Source organism: Pygocentrus nattereri, chromosome 2 (assembly GCF_015220715.1).
Source record: "Pygocentrus nattereri isolate fPygNat1 chromosome 2, fPygNat1.pri, whole genome shotgun sequence".
Classification (NCBI taxonomy): domain Eukaryota; kingdom Metazoa; phylum Chordata; class Actinopteri; order Characiformes; family Serrasalmidae; genus Pygocentrus; species Pygocentrus nattereri.
Genome location: NC_051212.1, coordinates 20,490,755 through 20,512,283, shown reverse-complemented (window position 1 = coordinate 20,512,283; position 21,529 = coordinate 20,490,755). Strand labels below are relative to the sequence as shown.

The 21,529-nt window shown below is 39.6% G+C and overlaps 1 protein-coding gene across 3 annotated transcripts in view; it reads right to left on the bottom strand.

The window, feature by feature from the left end:
- Nucleotides 1-1,721: 1,721 nt before the first annotated feature.
- The window catches only part of htr2cl1 (5-hydroxytryptamine (serotonin) receptor 2C, G protein-coupled-like 1), a 152,049-nt gene continuing 132,241 nt past the window's right edge, over nucleotides 1,722-21,529 (bottom strand). For all 3 annotated transcript variants that reach the window (XM_017710233.2, XM_037545011.1, XM_037545012.1), the window contains exons 3-4: nucleotides 14,784-14,984; nucleotides 1,722-4,300 (exon numbers count right to left, since the gene is read on the bottom strand). In XM_017710233.2, coding sequence (XP_017565722.1) covers nucleotides 3,336-4,300; nucleotides 14,784-14,984 — 1,166 coding nt within the window. In that variant the 3' untranslated portion in view covers nucleotides 1,722-3,335. The remainder of the gene's footprint in view (nucleotides 4,301-14,783; nucleotides 14,985-21,529) is intronic.

Genomic DNA, 21,529 nt, shown 5'->3' with positions numbered 1-21,529 from the left:
TAGATTCTTTCCTTTTCCTGTAATTGAGCATTGAGATTACCATTGGTTGTATGATGTATTCGCACAATGCAGGTAACAGTGAGAGAAGACTGATGAGCAGAAACATGAAAACCATACAAAATTGCAAATTCTGTCCAAAAAGAAGCTGAGGTTGAGCGGTGCATACAGCATACTTTCCTCAGTTAATGACTGGAACAGAGAACTTTGGTTGTTTGGAAATAGGGAATTTCTTCTATGGTCATACATGTTCAATTCCTGACCAAACCACACACCTTTAACTTCACCACTGGCCAGCACCAACTGGAATTAATAATGATCACTTCCAGTTACACAAACCACATCTTTGCAGAATGTAGTAGTTTTCCTGCTCATCTGCTTCAACTTATGAAAGATTTGACACTGAAGTGCATTCAGGGGTGGATTTTAGCAATGGACTAGTAGAGCTGAGGACTAAGCTTTTCCTCTCTCAAAGAAAAAGGAATCAAAATGAGGTGTAATTTTTTTTGGTATCCACTTTGTTTGACTTGCAGTTAACAAAAGACTAGAAGTGAATTATTGGACTTTTGTGAATCTAAGAACACTAGCACCACCAAAAGGCTGTAAGTAAAATGTGAATTGGCTAAGATGCCTTATCTGTGATTCAGAAGTCAAGTATGTTGTGACATATTACACAGAGTGAAATGCCCCCTAGATTTGTTATTCATTTGAGCCCATGATGTCCAGCTCCTCCCTCCTGCAGTCTGCAGTCAGTACTCAGGACAGGTCTAGTTCTGAAATCTGAACAGCCGAAACATGCTTGAAGCCGTTGTCCCATTGTTTTGTTTACACTGAACGTCAGATACAGCTAACTGTCAGCATGCCATTCCATGGCAACATTTAATCCAGAAATCTAGAAATCCTGCATTTTCACCAATGCAATAATGCTAATTTCTAACACCTTTATGGGATTCACATTGTTATGCTAGAACCATGTTAAGGTGCTGTAGCTGCTGTACACACATTTGGAGCTTATAACTCATGTATTTGTCATTCAGGTAAGATTTGTTTACTTTGACCTGAAATCTTGTTATGTTCTGTTAGATTGCTATATTCATTAAGTAATGGTACAGATCAACATTTAAGCATTCAATAGCAGGCTACACAGCTCATTTCAGTTTTTAATTGCTTTAGCTGTGAAGGGGCTCTTAAATGTGATGTTTCATTGTAAGCTATAGATGGCCCTTCTGAAACAAGTACCAGACCAACATGAATTCCATGCTTGTCTAAGCTAATTTATCCTGGTTTATACTGGTCTGCCACTGGTTCAGCTGGTCTTCGAGTAGGGTCATGCTGGCTGATCAGCTTGGTGGAGATCAGCATAACTGCTTCCATTGCTGCTGACCATCCAAAACATAACATTTGGATTTTTATTTTTCTATTGTTTAAGCACAGCAGCTCACCTTGTGTGAAAATATCATGATGAATTGGCCAACAGAAATGCTCCAAAATTGCTTGGATTTTTTGGATATTTACATAAATTTAAATTTAAAAGTAACGAAGGCTTTCCTGACTCCTGTGAAGTTACCATTTTGGAGATACTTGTTTTCTTTGTACATCGATAATTTGCTAGTGGTTTTCTAGTCCTCTCATTCAGCATAATGACCAGTTGTTACTGAGTGCATTTAATAATGTTAAACTGCACTGATTTGGCCTGCAAAACCACAATAACACCATACACCAGCAACAATGATAATGGTAATGTTTATTAAATAAATAGCAGCAACATATGCACAAAAAAACATAATGCAAAAGGATTTGAACAGGAGGCAAGATCTGAACAGACAGTCACAGATTCTAGTATAAAATGGCAGTTTGAATGAAGGGCATGTGTTAATACATAGTGAGTACTACAAATTCTACACACTCACAAAACAGCAAGCATTTACAGCATTTTACACAACACGTTCCTATAGCTCCTCAGAATACACGTTTTGGATCTGACAGACTGGCTCACTGTCCTAGATGTGGCTTGTCCTAACCATAAAGCATACATCATGTTTCTTTTATGGCGTCTAGCCTTTCTGTGCAGTGTTGTGCTGTGCCTCTACATTTAGTCTCAACACTGCTAGATACCTGACCTCTACATTCACTGGAGTTACTCCTTCAAAGCTAACCTCACAGAGAGCACGTTACGAGAGAAAAAAATCCTTCAGAGAATAACTTTTAGAACTTCTCAGGAGGATCTGGATAAATCACCCGTGAACCAAAGCAAACCTTTTCGGCCTTATAGTCCATACGTTAAGATTTAAAGCATGGCTCTTGTGCACCATATCTTTGATTGCCCACACACGGCATGCTTTGATCAGAAATGTGCATTACAATTTATATTGCATTCCATTCTACAAATTTATCAAGGATGTATGGGTATAGGTGAGTGGCAGTTCTGGGATGGACGGAGGACTTCTTTCAGGCCTTTTCTGGTCTTAACCATCAGGTCATATGTATTAAGAATAAAATACCCCAAACACTGCATGGACAATAATGCATAGATAAGTCCTATTATCTACCAGTGATGTAAATGTAATGAAGCAAACGTATGCAATGCCAGAGTAACTTCAACAAAGCTTCAACGTATATGGTGTGGTTCTTTTAAAACCTGACATTTATGTCTTCAAATGTAGGTCAGCCTCTTTTAGCTCTTTTAGATCAAAAGCCAACTGAAACTCCTGCAAATAACCACATGAGGGTGCTGTAAACTCTCTGATTGGAAGCCTTGCTGCATATTCAGCAAGTCACACTGTTTGATTCTGTTTTGCTAAGAAACTGGAATAAGCCATGCAACATAGTTATTATTTGGCATTCAGACATCTGAACCTGTTCAAACATAGTTCCATCAAGGAACTATGTTCTTATTAATAGCACCAATTTCCCAGACCCAGATTAAGCTTGATCCTAGACTAAAATGACTTTGATTCACCATTGATGTTACAATTCAGTCCAAGACCAGGCTCAATCCATGCCCAGCCAATTGGTTTATAGATTTTTTTTTTATTCGTATTTCATTCCTGCACAGTGCTGAGTGTCCTGGAAGTGTCCCGACGCGTCCGACCCAGGGTCAGTCTGTAGTGCTTTGAGTCATTCCCCACCAGCATACATTCTAGAATGGCCAAGTCACAGCCAGAGGTAGTGACGATAGCCAATCACAGTGCTGGCATGAGTTCCATTGGTGTGTTTGCAGTTCCTTCCCTGAGGAGGATGCAGACACACCCCAAGGGAATGTATAAAACACTAGTTAGTCCCTTTGGGTTGACATTGCACCATTCTGTGGATTCACTTTTTTAAGAAACTAGAGTGAATCAGACACTGCTAGTGTGTTCTGGGAGTGTTTGGCAGCTGATGACAGATAGCGCCGACATCCCGGGTCGTAGCTCCAGTCCTGCTTCTGTGTCTGTGTCTGGGGGCTCCAGATTTCCAAGGCCATTCCCATCTCCATTCCGGCAGTTACTATTCCGGTCCACTCCCACCTTCCCACAGATTAGGAGGGGTGTGACCGCAGCGTGAGACGGGCATGGCTGGGCATAGATGGGAATGGGCTTGAGCCGCACTCCGCTGTAGCGGCAGCGCATGTAACTGGAGAAAGCCCGTCTGTAGGTCTTATTAAAGAGCGTGTAGACCAGAGGGTTGACCCCTGAAGATATGTAACCCACCCAAACAAAGACGTTGAGCAGTTCTGAGAGCAAGGGCTCATTGCATGCCCCACGACACAATACAAACAACACGTTGGTGATGAAGAACGGGCACCACATGAGCAGGAAGAGGAAGAAGACCACACCGAGAACTTTAGAGGCCCGCCGCTCATTCTTGATGGCCTGCATCATGCCGCGGCGGCCGTGGGCCCCGCCTGGGTCCCGTCCTGCGGGTGAGTTGAGCTGGGACGGGGCCTCTGAACTACCTACGATGGAAATGCTGTCCGAAAGTGTGGCAGGGCTCAGAGAGTTCCCATCGCCTCCCCCTAACCGAAGGCAGTTCAGGCTGCTGCGGCGAGAAGGGGCAGAGGGAGGAGCCAGATGGGAAGCAGACGGAGCTGGTGGCTGCAAGGGCTGCTGGGAAGAGGCCTTAGCCTCATAGAGGAAGACAGATGCTTGGCGTTGGAGGGCCTGCACCGTGAGGCAGTAGGTGACGACCATGATGACCAGAGGGATAAAGAAGGCCACGAAGGAGCCAACCAGCATGAAACGCTCCTCATTCAGGACGCAGCTGCCATTCACAAAGACTTTGTCCTTATTGCTAAGACCAATGACTGGAATAGGCATGGAGATACCTGAGAGAGAGAGAGAGAGAGAGAGAGAGAGAGAGAGAGAGTAATAGAGGGAAAGAAAAAAGAGGGAGAGCTTTAAGTGGGAACATTTGGTAAGTCATAATTGATAACTTAATCCAGAAAGAATGACTGTAGACCTACTCTTTTGAATTGTGTTAATTAACAACATGCTTATGCTCATGCTTAAACAAGCATGGTGTTTTAGTTGATCCAGGACTTTTTCATATATGTAAAATACATTCATGCTCTGAAAAGCAAAGTAATAAAACTACTAGTTTTTGACATCAGGGGCCAGATTTACAAAAGTGTCTTAACAAAGAAAATCTTCTTAAATGTTTGTTTTTTCTTAATTCCTAATTCTTAGAATCAAAGTTATGAGGAATTGTTATTCTTCAAATAACTTATTACGAACTATCTTATCTTTTCTTAACTATTAATCCTTAAGATTAATTCTAAGCATAAGTGGAATTTGTGAAAATATATTTTATTCCACAGACACGTTTTCTAAGACATCCTTATGGCCCGCAGGGGGGGTGGGGGTGGGGGTGGGGGTGGGGGGGAGCTGGAGCTAATCCCAGCAGTCACTGGGCAGAAGGCAGGAAACACCCTGGACGGTTCACCAGTACGTCCCAGGGCAGACAGACAGACAGACACATTCACAACTAGGGGCAATTTAGCATGTACAGTTGGCCTGACCACATGTGTTTGGACTGTGGGAGAAAAACGCAGCACCCAGGGGAACCCATACAGACATGGGTAGAACATGCAAACTCCACACAGAAATGACTTATAATAACCTCACACTTGTCTTAGACCATAAGAGTTCACAATGTAAGCATCTAAATTACGATGGACGCTGCCTCTGCTGCTCCTCCTGCCCATCCTCATCTGTCAACTCCCAATTATCATATTTTCCAACAAGGATTTTTTTCCTGCTGGCTATTTCTTCATCATTACCTCTAGTTCTTGTTTGCTGTATTGTTTCAAATGCTTGTTTTGATGTTTTTCCTCCATTTTGCTGTCCTCAGAGTGGATTAAACTAAATAATGGAAATAACAGTTAATACAAATTTAAACGGTTTTTCATGTCATTTGTTAAAATGCACGAAAGAAAACAATGGAGATTTTCTTTAAAATCATAAGAAAATAACTAAGTTCATCTTAAGAGAATATCTGAGAACTTCATGAGTTTTTTTCAGGAATTCCATTTAAGAATCTCACGAACTTCTTAGCATTAGTCTTAGAAATGTTAACAAGTTATTTCTTAAGAAAACTTTCGTGAATCCGGCCCCAGTGCATCAGGCTTTGATAACACACTCGGTAGTTGTAAAGTCAACCTGCCAAGATCCATTCCTATTCAGTGATCAAGGACCTCATCATTTACTAATTAAGCCCTGCTAATCACTATTCTAAGAAATTCTGTGTCGGGCCACAAGAACTTAGCATATGTTTGACATGGGTTGTCCATAGTGCTGACTTGAGTTTGATTTCTCGTCCAGGCAAGTAAACAACCTTGAACGGACTCCTAATGCTATATTTGCCTCCATAATAATGATAATGATAAAATTACATCACTCTGGATAAGAATGTCTGACAAATGCATAAATGCAAATTCATCTTGAACCTATAATTGTGTTCTGTGCAAAGCTGAAAAAACTGACAAAAATCTCCTTAAACTTACTGAGAAATTGTAGTGCAATTTTTTTAATCAAAACTCCTAGATGTAGAGTGCATCTTTCATTTCAGAATCATATTTCTTTGCAGGTCTTCCCTCTTTTCTCCTCTACAGAGCATTCAGAATGTATTCAGAATGCTCCAGCTCGACTGGTCCGAGGCCTTCTGAAATTCTCCCATGTGACTCTTCTGCCAAGATCACTTCACCGGCTCCCTGTTGCAGCACGAATTACATACAAAGCTCTGGTTCTCACATTCCAGGCTTCAAAGAACTCTCCCCATCTCAGTTCAAAACCATATACCCACATGACAATTTAGGTGTTCGAATGTGCTCACAATGCAGTGTCTCACTGCTTCAGTGTCCCTGTCCCTCTGTGGTAGAATAAACTTCCCCTGTTATGGTCTGAAGATCTGTCTCTTCAGAAAATACTTATAGTAACACTCCTGCACTCACTTGCGCATCATATTAACAAGTGATTAACATCACTGTTCCATTTTTCATCAACAATCCTGTCCACTTAAAATGTGTGTTTATTTTTATGTATTTACACAAAAATCTGCATGTAATTTGTCTTTAAGGACAATTTATTTAGTTATTTAATTAGCATCAAACTATGATGGAGCTCTTCTGTATGAGGTCATATATTTTTGCAGATTCACTGGGTAATTTGTGTTGCTTTGGCTTCCACTGTTTGACACATTTTGTAAGTCACCATGAATAAGAGCATCTGCTAACTGAATAAATGGAAATGTAGTCTGCCTTAGATCAATAGTAAACATCCCTGATTGAATCATCTCCCAACTTCATGCAGACTTTATATGGCTTATTGTTTTTTCAGTGAGACCTAAAATTTCAGCTTCAATATCTACCCACTACTGGCTCACACTGCTATGGGTGCAGAAGAAGAATGGCCATGCAGATAAACTAGATGTAGAGGCTCTTGAGAAGCACCATGTTAATGGTAAGAGAAACTTTTACTGTAAATAAGGTGTTGTGCTGTACTGTGTTTAGTTGGTGCAGTGTTAACGTCAGGAGAAAGCAAAGTTAGAAGTGATCTGCCTGCTATCTTGGCCAGGTCAACAGTACTGAGTGGCAGTTGCCCACTGCTAGTGTGTTCAATAAAAGAGCATTCATTGAAAGTACTATGTTTCCCACATCATTTTTTTTGTTAATGCCACAGTGTTATATGAGATAATGCTGTCTGTATCTCATAACTTCAGTCATGCTACAACAGGTACTGGTGCAGAATATAACAGTGTACAATAAAAAATGATCTTGCCAGCTCATAACATTAAACCAGCTAAAGCCAGTACAATTTGTGGCATAGCCTGTCAATCAAATGTCTGTCCTTAAAACTGTGGTAAAGATAACATATGGCAATATTCTGTGGGCTATAAACATGTGGTGCAAAAAAATATATGTGTGCATGCCACATTGGGCAAATTCAGATGACATCATCCTTCACTCAGAAGTCGGCCAATATTACACTTTGGGCTTTATTTTCTACTGTGTATAACTTCAAAAGTTAGTTATCCAGCAGAAGAAACCCAGGTTTAAACTGATCAGGCTGATTTGTGAACACTTTCACTTTGTTGTTGTTGTCTATCAGTGGTTTGTTAAGACCATGAAATAGGAAAGTGAAATATGAAGATGTTTGACACTTTCATCTTGCTAACTCACAGGCTTGCCAACAACTGATGGTAGAAAAAACAGGACTGTAAAACATCTCAAATCAGGCTGCTTGATTTGAGCTTGCTTTCAGCCCTCTTATGGGAAGCTTTTGAAGTTATATGCACTGATGTGTCAGTGCTGGGTCCCCTAACTGTATCACATGCCAGTGGAATAGAGTTATATGAAGCAATGCCCATATTTTACTTTCCCAAATCACAGCTTTATAAACCACCGGTCAATTTGAACCTGGTTTCATTCGTCTCGGTGGTTAAACTTTGAAGTCAAGCTTTTGAAAATACAGCCTTGGAGTGTAATACTGGTGTATTTCAGGACTAACAAAATTCACTGTTACAAGCAAGTGTAAGCTATTCCACCACAAATGTATAGCTAAAAGAACCCTGAATCTATAACTGCAAGAATTTCAGTGGGATATCCAAAAATATTGAACAATCTGAAAAAATACACACAACAGTGTGCCAAACAGTGTTGATAGTTTACCTGCTTACAAAGTTAAAAATCATTTAAAATAAATAATATACTAAATTTATGTATTTTGACACTATAACGTCTCATTATTTTGAACGAGACCTGTAAGCACTGTGGAATGCTTTTCCAACCTGGCGATAGCATGAAAGAACAAATTTGAACATGGACAGGTTTATTACAAACAAGAGAATTTTCCTATTCATCTTAATGAATCTTCCACAGTAACAAGTCATTGACACTACATGACTTCTGGGAACTCATTAGTTGTGGTGTAATCGAGGAAATAGGTTTAGCCTACTTCAGATGGATTTTTATCAATCAACTCATGACATTTGCAAAGTTCTGGCTGGAATTCGATTAAAACAAACCCTGGTCCCATTGCTCTGTGCAGGATCAAATGAGAATGCTGCCATCTGAACTCTAGTGTGCATCAGATGAGCAAGCCAAGACCTCCTGAGTTGGTTGGTTTCAGTTCGCTTCAAAATGAACTCTGGTGAGGTTTGTTTGATGTATGAACACAATAACAAAGATGTCTAAACAGAACAAAGACAGAAAGAACCATTCTTTTCTCTCTGCATAATGTCTCTAATTTCTTCATAACCTCCAACTAAATAATTATAGAATGGATAGTATCACTTTCAAAACAAGGCTGAGGCACATATGAAGTCATTATAAAACCCCTGATATACACATTTGATGGCCCTGCTAGAAATAACAGCATTGGTCACCAGCAAAACCATATGCATAAGCAAATGTTGTGTTTAGATGTTGGTATGCTGGTCAGCAGCACCCATGTCAATGTATATTATGTATAATATAAATTATTACACATAACAGCAGGAGCCACTCAAGGCGGCTGCAGGAATTTCACCCTGCTTTGTGCCATGCAAAACCACACTAACACCGTGAGTCCAGTGGCTTGGTGCTCTGATATCACAAGATGGACAAGGAACCCAGAGAGATCAGAGAAAAACATGATTCAGAATTCGCTTTGGTCCCAACCAAGAGAACGGAACCAGAAGTATAAATGCACCCTTGGTTGCTGTTGCCATGTCCATCAAATTTTCACCTGTTAACATCCGTAACACTCTTGCTAGAAGACTAAAATGCTCAGTAGCACAAAGGAAAGTTTAGGGTGATCCTTTTGAGTGGTCCTTTTTAGATCAAATAAATTCTCAGCAGACTCTTAGTAACATAACAACATATCAGTGATGCGGCAGCAGTGAATACATTCATTAGATTATAATTAACTTTGTGAATAAAATGAGTTTATAATTCACTGAATTCAGTTGTTTTTCACTTTATTTGGAGTGTCCCAGTTCATATCAGTAGATGTTAACCTGAGAGGTCACTGAACAAGTATAAAACAGACCAGCTCAACATCCTCAACAAGCTGTTATAGACATGCTGCTGACACCATCCTGTACCAGGAGTTTAAGTGGATTAGGTAATGGTTAAAGTTGGGGTTAGGATTAGGGCCAGGATTAAGATTAGGTTGTGGGTACGATTAGATTTTGCTTAATGGAAGTGGAATATGAAGTCTACTTCATGTACCACATTAACAACATATATACTTACTGTAAGTAATGTATCAACAGCATGTTTCACTAGCTCACTACTGCTACTTCACTGGTATGTTGTTCATGTGTTACTAATACCTAGTTAAATGTATATTCATTACCTACAAAGGACCACTGAGAATAAATTGTAACGAAGCTTGGAAGCACACAAAAAATATTTTATTGTTCAAAAATAAACTGGCTTTACGGGTTGAGAGTTCAGTGGAGACATACATGTTTGAGAACGGCCAATTTAAAGCAAAGAAGGATTCTGGATACTACATTTAGATATATAAACAAGATGAATCTTTTAGCCAGTTTTTCATGTTTAATAAGGTGGATGATGAGCTAATACTGAGGCTAATACTACAGCTATTCAGAGCAGTGTTAGAATCTGAGGAGGGCTTTTTACATGAGGTCTCTCAGCAAAACCGAAAGTAACATTAGAAATTTTGCAGTTTTACAATTGCCTGGATTTTTATCTTTATGCAAAATGTTTTAATTGCAAATGTGAGTGCTGTACTGTTTAATCTGATACATTTAACACTCAACAGCTTAAGGACAACTTACTCCATTAACAAACTGGTCTTAACATTGCTCTCTAACTCAAATGTTTATCTTATTGTAGAGCTGTCTGATAGAAGATTTTGATATTGAACTGAGGGGGTGGTCTTCCACATAGATCTAGATTAAACTGTCTTCATCTTCAGGAATAAGGAATATTACTAAAGGAATATTACTAAAAGTAATATCACAGGTGATCACAATAGCATTGGTTTCAATTAAACTTTTCTCAGTAACACATTTTTCAAACGTTCAATTAGAACATATTATGGTAAAAATCTGAACATATTGTCTGTGTTAAATAAGGTGGTTGTCTGATTGTTGTCCTAAACTGGAAATAAAAAGAAATAACACTTTCTTTCAACACATTTTTTTCATGTCTTTAACCAAACTGTTCAGGGACTGTGGTAGCATTTAACATTAAATAATGCTAAACATCTAACTTGTTAGAACAGCAGCTCAGAAACTGACACTTCAATCAGCATACACTTATTTCTGCACATCTCGCTTCCTAATGGCTGAATAAGTGCATATTCTATTCAATTAGAGATGATGAATCAGAGCGTCAGCAGATGGAGGTTTAGTTCTGTATTTGACTGTAGTTAGGAATCAAATAAAAAAAGGGCTCGAGTTCAAATAATGAGTGGAAATTCAGCCAGTACTCTTAAATCAAATGTTTTTGATGAGAGCAGTACTTAAGGTATATGTTTAGGCATCTGAATGCTGATGAAGGCTTAGCCATAAATGCATTCATGAAGAGATTAATGTAAGAATCAGGAATCCATATCATTTTCATGTTCACATAAAATTGCTGAATTACTGAAAGCAATAAATGCACCTTGATGAAGTTTATTTGGTCCACTCATTTAACTATAACAAAATGCAATACTTTTTCACCTTTAAACTTCTAGTCTTTTAAAAAAGGCAAGGGTCACATTTGATCGAATAAATGCTATTAATCATGATTAACTACACAAATAGATATAACTAAGTATCACTAATTATTTATCTAAGCCATAATTCTATTGTTGTGCTTTCCATATAGTTTTCTTAGATGGTCTGTGACTTTTGCCATGTATATGTGTCACGATTGGCCCCTCCCAGTCCTGTCCATGTGTTTGTGTTGTGTTTTGGTTTAGCCCGCAGGTTCTTTGTTTTGTTTTTTTAGTCCAGCCCCCTCATTTCGTGTGTTTTCCCCTGTCTGGTCACTGGTCTTTGTACTGGTCTGTGTACTGTTGTTTGTTCTGTTTGTACTGTTCTGCTTGTTCTGTTTGATTCTGGTTTCTGTCATGTCAGCCCCCCGATCAATCTGTGTATGACCCTGGACAGTTTAGACTATGACCCTGGATTTGCCCATAATAAATGTCGCTTATCTCTGCATATGCGTCCGCCTCCTCACTCCTCGTTACAATGAGCGTATGCAGGTGAGGGTGTGAATGTACGACATTTTGAATGTGGATGCTGTAAATTGTATGCATGTGCACATTTCTTATTTCTGGGAGGAGACGGTGAATTAAGCAAGCAGGGGGATGTTTTCTGTTGATACCTCTATGAACATGATAACCAGGTCAATAAAGGTCCATTAAAGTAAGCGCCATACTGGCAAGCCTTTTTTGCTGCTCATGCATTCACAGATGGTGGTGGTTATTTCCTTGATGTGTACTAACTGGACTGAACATTAGTTGCTAATGTTCAGATAACAGATTCATCACAAGGGACAACAGCAACCCCACAACACCAGACCTTTCTACAGCTATGTGGTATAAATAAGAGATCGTAAAAAAACCTTGGAAAACTGGACAATAGAGGTATTGGGCAGAGCACAATATACAGCTGCCTTCTAGCACTTCTTATTATAGCCTCAATCCAGGTGGACATGCCGTGACTCATCCTCCTTAGTGTGTAAATATATGTATATCTGTGTGTGTGTGTGTGTGTGTGTGTGTGTGTGTGTAGAGAGAGAGCAGTGAAGGTATATCTCTGTATATTTGCAAAGGCTGTAACAGGAGACATATACAGTTGTTTCATATATGTTATATACTCTATACGGTCAAAATTATGTGGACACCTGATCATCACATCTACATGAAGTTGTCAGACTTCCCAATTCCAAAACCAGGACATTAAAATGGAGTTGGCCCCTTTGTGACTACAACAGAGTCCACTCTTCTAAGAAAGCTTTCTGCAAAATTTTGAAGTGTGTCTTTGGGAATTTCTGCCCATTCAGTTAAAACAGCATGTCTGTGGTCAGGCACTAATGTTGGATAAGAAGGCAAACATTACAGTTGATCCCAAAGGTGTTTAATAAGGTTGAGGTCAGGGCTCTGTGCAGTCTGGTGTAGTTCCTCCACAACAAATTAATCAGGGATGCACACGGATGCAGTCATGCCAGAACAGGACAGAGCCTTCCCCAAATAATTGCAAAAAAAGTTGGAAGCTTATAATTGTCCAAAATGTTTGCTGTAGCATTAACATTATGCTTCACTGGAACTAAGCAGCTGAGCCCAAACTATGAAAAACAGCCCCAAACCATTATCCCCACTTCACCAAACTTTACTGTTGATCAGAACCATGTACCAATTGTTTTTGCACACAGAGGAAATAGACCTCCACATTTAACCCATGCATGCAGTGAAACACCCACATATATGCACACTAGTTAACACACACACTAAGGGGCAGTGAGCACATTTACTCGGAGCTGTGGGCAGCCCTATCCATGGCACCCAGGGAGCAGTTGGGGGTTAGGTGCCTTGCTCAAGGGCAATTCAGTCACATATTGTCAGCCAAGGGGATCAAACCGGCGACCTTCCGATCACAAGACTGCCCCTTTGGCACTGTGCATTCCAGTACATAATGTTCTTCTGGCATTTGCTAAACCCAGATTCGTCCATCAGACTGTCAGAGAGTAAAGTTTGAATTATCACTCCAGAGAACCCAGTTCCACTGCTTCACAGTCCAGTGGCAGTGCGCTTTGCACTACTCTAGCCAACATTTCTCATAGTGCATAATGACCTTACACTTGTGCACAGCTGCTCAGCCATGGAAACCCATTCCACGAAGCACCTGACGCACAGTTCTTGTGCTGATGTTGCTTTCAGAGGCAGTTTAAACCCCATGCTATGAGCTTCTGCACTTGACAGCCCTGCTGTGTGAGTTTGCATGGTCTGCTGCATTGTGGCAATACACCTGAACACAGAAATTAAGAGGTGTCCACATACTTTTGGCTATATAGTGTATATCATCGAAAAAGCATTTTGGAGGTACAAGGTTTTGGAAAAGTACAGTTCCCCTCAAGATTCTTCACTGCCAGAAGAATCCACAAGCTGCATGAATGTGAGCGAGAAGATGTTGGAACTATTGAGTGTATATATTATATATCCTTTCTAGGGTTAAATTTGAGCAAATGAGACAAATGCAATCAATCATGATTAATTACATAAATTAATGTGATTAAGCATGTATAATTATTTTATTACAACCATAATATATTCTGTTGTTGTGCTGTAAACATAATTTTCTCAGATGGCCCATGATTTTTGCACGGGAATGGGAGGTTTATGTGTTACACAGAGTGTATGTGTACAGTATTTTGATAGAGGATGTCTTGTTCAAACGGTATGATATGCATTTCTAATTTCTGAGAGGAGACTCCGAATGCAGCAGAAGGGAGATACAGTGAGAGAGAGATGGCGGGGGAGGTTCTCTGATGAACATGATAAGATTATTAAAGGTCCATAAGTAAGCCCCCCACTGGCAAGCCTTTTTTGCCACTCATACATTCAAAGATGGCCTAAGACACTTTGATGTACTCCTGCTTCCAACTTGTCAGTGTGGGACCCTTGTGGTTTGACCTTACAATGGCTAAGTCGTTGTTGCCAAATTGTAATAAATGTTTTTGGACACTAGGGGGCATCTTTGCATTTGAAAAGTAGGAGAACACATTTGGAGTGCAGGGTGGTACTCCTTCTGCTGCAGTGCTGCCCTTCTTAAACAGAAGAGCTCAAGCAGAACCCCTGAGGAACTCCAGCATCTCTACAAGTGTCAGACGGCCTCTCTCCAAGTCTCCTCTCAGGTCTTGAGGAGTGCTATGGGACTCCTGAGGTACTGTAGTGGAATCGAGCGGACATTTGCAATCTGTAGTGCACTTAAACCACAAATCAGGAACTGCTGCAACTGAGACACTTGGAGTACTGTGACAACAGAGCCATTTGAATAACATTAACCAGACCAACCAAAATATACAATAGGTCCATTTACCACTCAACACCAAGAGAGTAGCTACTGCTTCAGCATTTCCTGAATAAGGCTTTAACCGGCCCTCTACAGACAACAGCAGGCAAACTGACCTGAAGAATATTACCAGCCATGAAGACCAACACAGTACATTTATTTCTCTGCACTCAAGCATATTCTTTAAGGACTATTACTATACTTGCATGTTCTCACTGGGAGTAACGTGTTCTTTATTCATAGAGAAAACATAATCTTCAGCTCAGAAACACTGAAATGCATACACGTCAGCAGTATACCTATAGAGATGGTCCAGACGGCAGCTATTTTCAGCATGGCTTTGGTGCGCGAGTTAAAGCGGCTGTGCTGTATGGGGTTACAGATGGCCACATAGCGGTCCAAAGAGATAGCACACAGGTGCATGATGGAGGCTGTGGAGAAAAGCACGTCCAGGTAGATCCAGATTGGACACAGGGCATTAGGCAGCGGCCAGGCATAGTCTAGAGAGAAGACACAAAGAGGATATTGCTGTTAGTAATATTAGAACCACAGTTTTAATTAAGAATATAACTGTACTATTAACTAATAACTAGTTTAGACTGTTATGGTGTGAACCATAACTATTATAGCTATAGTTTTATTTAAGACTAAAAAAAGGTAATTATAAATAATATAACTACTGTTTTAATTAAGAGAATAATGATAGTTTTAACTAATGTTATAATTATGGACTTATTATGGAAATAAAACCAATAACATAGTCTTAACTGTAATTAATAATATATCTACAGGCACACTGTGCAGAAGCCAGAGACCACTCTTCATTTACTTAATTTCCAGTCTATACATTCATTAAATGCAAGTTGTTCTTTTTTCAGGAGACATTTCTGAGGAGATCAGATAATCCACTTGCGCAAGGAGAAAAGACAAAGAAAAAAGTGAAAAAAACAACAAGTTTTTAAAACTGAAGTTAAAAAACACATTGACAAAATTTGACACCTTGCAATAGTTTAATACATCTTTTTATCTTTGGGAGAAAATCAAACTCCAGTCTTGCTTCAGATCAGAAGGAAATCCACATGTTTTTGTCCATTCTTCCACTGTGAGGAGACAATACTAAGTGTGTTTGAGATTCACAAGAAGCAGAAAATGCAACTAACTTCTAATACTGAAATTTGGAGGTGTGGAAAAATATCCCTGCAGATTTCTTAAAAAACGGAAAGCAAGTCTCCTCAAAAAAAAATGGAAGAAAAAGGGTGAACTAAATTTGGATTTGATGCTTAGTTGTGAGGCGTCTGTATAATTTTCTGTTAAATATATGCTTTTTTCTGACATTGAAAAAAAACTTTTAATGACCTTTTTAAATGAAAATGAAATAGATGAAGGGTGGTCTCTGACCTTTGCATTAAACAAGAGCGAGTAAAAAAAAAAAGTCTAAACCAAAACCTAAATCATAGCTATAGTATTAATTAAGACTATAACGAGAATGCTAAGGACAACTAACGTTGTAACTGTAGTCTTAAACAGGGGTGTTGCTGGGCCAGTTTTAGAGAGGCTTTAGTCCCACCCCCCCATATTAATTAGCTCCCTCAAATGAAAGTAGATTATTATGTTAAATTATCAACAGTGTTGTGCATTTTTAACATCATCATTCAACTGTGCCATCATGTCTCCAAATTCACAATTTACTATCATAGCAGGGTGCAAACTTGGGGAGGTACTGCTGCTGCTCTAATCCACTCCTGCCTCAGTGGTGCTACCAGAGATTTTCTACCATAACAGCAGGAGACAATCCTCTGCTCTTCAGCTTTGGTTGTAACACCAACTCAGCTGATCAAATGAGACATTGTAAGTTGTAAACCAATCACATCCAACCTTGTAAGCTGTGAGCCAATCATATCAGACCTGGAGGAGCATCTCTGGTACTACTCAGTCTGAAGGAATATCAAAAAGTGACCACTGAAGCTGTGACTGATTTTTGCTAAAAATTCACTAAAATAAAAATGAGGCCTTATTCAATATAGAGAATATACAGTCTGCCTCAGTAAGTGGTTACAAAGTGAACGTATATAACAACATATTGTAGATATCTATATTAAAAGTACATAATATACAGTCTAAATCAGTAAGTAGTTCCAGAGTGAAGATACCCACCTACAATCTGAATTTGAGCTGGCTATCGAGATTTTAGGTGGTTGATCTTTAGCTAGATATCTAAATTCTTGAGAGAAAAGGGCATAGGGGAATGTTTGTTTTCAGATGTATAATATGTATTTGAACAATCACACCAGTATTAGCTCTATTTATTGTTTTATTGTAGATATTATCACTGTAACAGTTTTACATCCCTGAATTCCTCAATCTGTAATGTTAGGTGGTGATTAAGAGGCGGCAGCTACATACAAGGCCAGTCAATGAGAAGATTCAAACAAATTCACCAAACATACTTAGGAACAAATTTCTTTGGGATTTGTTTTAGGTAAGAATGGAATCTATACACACTCAAGAGCACAATGGTGTGAACAATTATGTGGTTTATGAACACGTCATGAATCTGGCATAGATCCTTTCTTAAGATCTTTCTCAAGAAGAAATTTACGAAAAAAATTGAGAAGATATTAATGAATGAGGTTCAATGATCCTTGAGGTCTTGTAAATCTGAGCTTATTAAAAATAACATACTACTAAACACAGGCAAGGAGAGGAGAGAAATAACCTGGAAGACACTGACAGGGCTGGAGAAGCAGGTCTGATGCAGGTAGTGATCAAGAAGAAAGCGAGTGAGTGATGTTTAAGCTTTCAGTTAAACTTAGTATTGATTTGGTACAAATGTTTCTATAATATATTCTCATCTGTGAGACTAAATTAAAAAATAATTGAGAATATATCATTTTTGTGTTGGACTACCAAAAGTACAAAACAAAATCACGCTATATTTGCACAAACTGCAACTGTATTAATCTACTGTGTATATGAACATATCGCTGCTGGTGGTAAAATGGTAGCTTTACAGGAAAAGGAAAAAAACATACTTTACTTTTAATGTAAGTCAATGGAACCAGACTTTTTTCAAATCATTTTGGATCATTTCTTTTGGCCCATTCATCATGAAATTACAAAGAATGTAAAGGACAGCAGGCATTTTCAAATTACATCAAAATCTGAAAAACAGCACAAATGGAGATACAAGGTTTTGTTTCAACGGCAGTGATATTTAGGGGCTGCAGCTTACCTAAGAGAGGGGATAGCATTGCTTGACTTTTATACCTTTGATCTGTGGTCTGTGTAGGTGGACAGGTATAGTATTTAAGTTGTAAACAATTTGTGCTTTATACACTATGAAGAAACAGATCTTCTGTGTGTCAACCTGACCAAATACTGATACTTTAAAAGTTAATGATGAAAAGACATTTTGGGGCCATAAAAATATCCTCTTAGTAAATAACCTCCTTAGTAAAGGCTTAGCCCCCAATCCATGAATCTCTTGTGACATCCCTGGTGTTAAACAAAACTATAGTCTGAATAAAGTATTGTTGAAATCCTTCTTAACAAAGACAACAGGTGTGAAATGAACTGGCGAGAGAGAAAGAACAGAAAGATCACAGCAGATCTATTCCATGTAATCTGGATTTACTCATGGCATTAAAAAGTCACAGAAGGTTGATAAAGCTAAAAGGGTCAGTTTGCACTAAAGCTGACCTGTATTAATAGAGGATCTGGGGAATAGGAGGGTCATATTGAGGGGAAAGTGCTGGAGACGTGAAGGGCAGGGCAATACCACGGTAACAGACTGCTTTTCAGCATGGGAAAAGACTCTGGAGGCCAGCGCTCATTCCAGCTGATCAGAGCTAAGCCTTGCTGTGACAGACCAGGGAACAGGCGTGTGAACAAAGGGGCTGTAAAAGTGTGTTTGGACGAGGAAAGTAGAGCAGATATGTTAGATCAGCAGTCTTCCTCTGAGAACAGGCGCATAATCATCCTGATCCGCACTCAGGCATAGAGTGCAGCTTCGCCTGTTCCTAAAAACTCTGACTCCAGGTCAGTGAGATGAACATTCTCAATGCCAGCGATCGAATTAGCGTGGGCTGTTTCTCGAGACAGACTGAAAGAGAGAGAGAGAGAGAGAGAGAGAGAGAGAGAGAGAGAGAGAGAGAGAGAGAGAGAGATTTTCTCTTCCTGATCCAGTTTCTCATCCCTCCATTCATGTTTTTTTTCCTGCTGCATGTGATTACACTTCTTCAAAAAAATGAAGAAAAAAACAAGACACCAGAGCACAAAGACATGAAAGGATTATAGGGGTTAAAGAAGGAGAGAGAGAGAGAGAGACAGAGAGACAGAGAAAGACAGAGAGAGAAAAACAGAAGAGGGAGGGAGAGAGTAGGGGTAGTTAGAGACAGATAGGCCTGGGAGAAAAAGAAAGAGATAGACAGACAAGAGAGAGAGAGAGAGAGAGAGAGAGAGAGAGAGAGAGAGAGAGAGAGAGAGAGAGAGAGAAAGATAGATAGATGGGAGAGGGAGAAAGAGAGACAGACAGAGAGAGAGACAGAGAAAGAGAGAGAAAAATAGATGAGGGAGGGAGAGAGCAAGTGCAGTTCGAGAGAGACAGACCTGGGAGAAAAAGAGAAAGAGACAGACAGAAAAGGGAGAGAGAGAGAGAGAGAGAGAGAGAGAGATGGGTGAGAGAGGAAGAGAGACAGATATATATATATATATATATATATATATATATATATATATATAAATGTATACATTTAACACTTAATCTTTAATTAATTAATATATTTTTTATGTATAGTTTCACTGTTTATTTATAGTATGAACGCTTTGACAATACAAATAGAGAGAGAGACAGAGAGAGAGAGATAGAAAGAAAGAAAGAAAGAAAGAAAGAAAGAAAGAAAGACAAATAGACAACAGAGAAAGAAAGAGACAGATGAAGAGATGAAGAGAGAGAGAGAGAGAGACAGAGAGACAGAGAAAGATAGATGGCAGAGGGAGAAAGAGATACAGACAGGGAGAGAGGGAGAAAGAGAGAAAGACAAAGAGAGAGAGAGAGAGAGAGAGAGAGATAGAAAGAAAGAAAGAGAGACAGATAGACAAGAGAGAAAGAAAGAGACAGATGAAGAGAGGAAGAGAGTAAGAGAGAGAGTGAGAGAGAGAGAGAGAGAGAGAGAGAGAGAGAGAGAGAACTAGATGAGGGAGGGAGAGAGCAGGGGCAGTTAGAGACAGATAGACCTGGGAGAAAAAGAGAAAAAAACAGACAGACAAGGGAGAGAGAGAGAGAGAGAGAGAGAGAGAGAGAGAGAGAGAAATAGATAGATGGCAGAGGGAGAAAGAGAGATAGAGACAGAGAGACAGAGAGAGAGAGAGAGAGAGAGAAAGACAGATGGGACAGGGAGACAGAGAGACAGACAGACAGAGACACAGACAGACAGAAAGAAAAGAAGACAGATGTCCTGATGGCCTGTGAATAGAAACCGTTTGTCAGTCTCGTCCAGGACTACAACACTGACGAACAGTTTCTATTCACAGGTCATCAGGCTTGCGAGTACCTCACTCACTGCCTCTTCCCCTCCCATTCTGAACCTTGCACTCAATAACTACACCTTACATCTGAACTGCTGTTCACATCTGTCACTTGCAACATGCACTTTATGAACAGCTGCTCTACATACTTGCACATAAGCACATGTAACTTTAATTTTTCTTTCAACTTTGTGCATAAAACTGTACTTTTTTACCATTGTTTTTAGTGTTATTCTCATATTTTCTATTTTTTTCTATTTTCGTCTAAGATTATATTACCATTATATTTGGTGAATGGAGGAATAGCAAAGTAAGAACTGCCTGTTCTGCTGTGCATATGACAATAAAACTCTTGACAGATGAGAGAGAGAGAGAGAGAGAGAGAGAGGGAGAGAGAGAGAGACATAGGGAGAGAGAGAGACAAATAGATAAGGGAGGGAGAGAGTGGGGGCAGTTATAGACAGGGGAGACAAAAGAGAAAGAGACAATGGGGGAGAGAGAGAGAGAGCGGTAGAAAGAGGAATGACACAGCAAGATGGTAAAAAAAGAGAGAAAAAGAGAAAAGGGATAGAGAGGGGAAGAGAAAAACACAAAGGACAAAGACATAGAGAGAGAGTGGGGGGAGAGAGGAAAAGAAAGACAACCAAAGAAAAACAGACATAGAGAGAAAGAGCCAGTGATAGATAGAAGGAGAGGATGACAAAAAGAGAGAAAATGAGAGAGAAGCAATACAGAGAAGGAGAGAGGAAAGACAGAACTAGAGAGAGTAAGCTGATAGAGGGAGACATACAGAACGGAGGAGAGAGGAGGAATGAGAGATAGGAAGAGGAAAAGGGAGATGAAAGAAAGAACAGTGAGAGAAGAGGGAAGTAAAGTAAAAAACGAGACAGAGAGAAAAGTATGAGAGAGAGGGAGAGAGCGAGATGGGAGAGGGAGAAAGAGAGACAGACAGAGAGAGAGAGTATGTGTGTGTGTGTGTGTGTGTGTGTGTGTGTGTGTGTGTGCGCGTGTGTGTAGGATGAGTGCATCTCTCTGAAGTGATGTACACATGATTGGAGCATGACTATGTGTGGGATTCTGTATGTACACAGGTAAGTGATTAAGCCTCCTGGTCATGTGAAGTAGTTGCAAGCTTTGTCTCTCTAAACTCTGCCTGTGCCATAACAAGCTGTGCACAATGCAGAGAATCATTATACACAAGACCCAGAGAAAAAAAGATTGAGGAAAAAGGCTGTTTAACTCTTTTTACACTTTACTTGTTACTGCCTGTGGCCATAAACTAGGCTAAGAATGAGCTAACTGGGCTCTTACTGTTGGGAGAATTCAGATTTTTTTTCTTTCTGTTTTAGCGATGCTTGGCAGAAACTTCAGTGTGGCTTTGGTCTCTGGCACATGGTCGATAGATGCACACACACAATCTGTTGGCAGATTTCAAACTTCACTGATCAGTGACAGAAGAAAAGACTCACTGAGGTGTGTGGTTTGTTTCAAATCCTCAGCACACTGGCTTGTGTTCCCG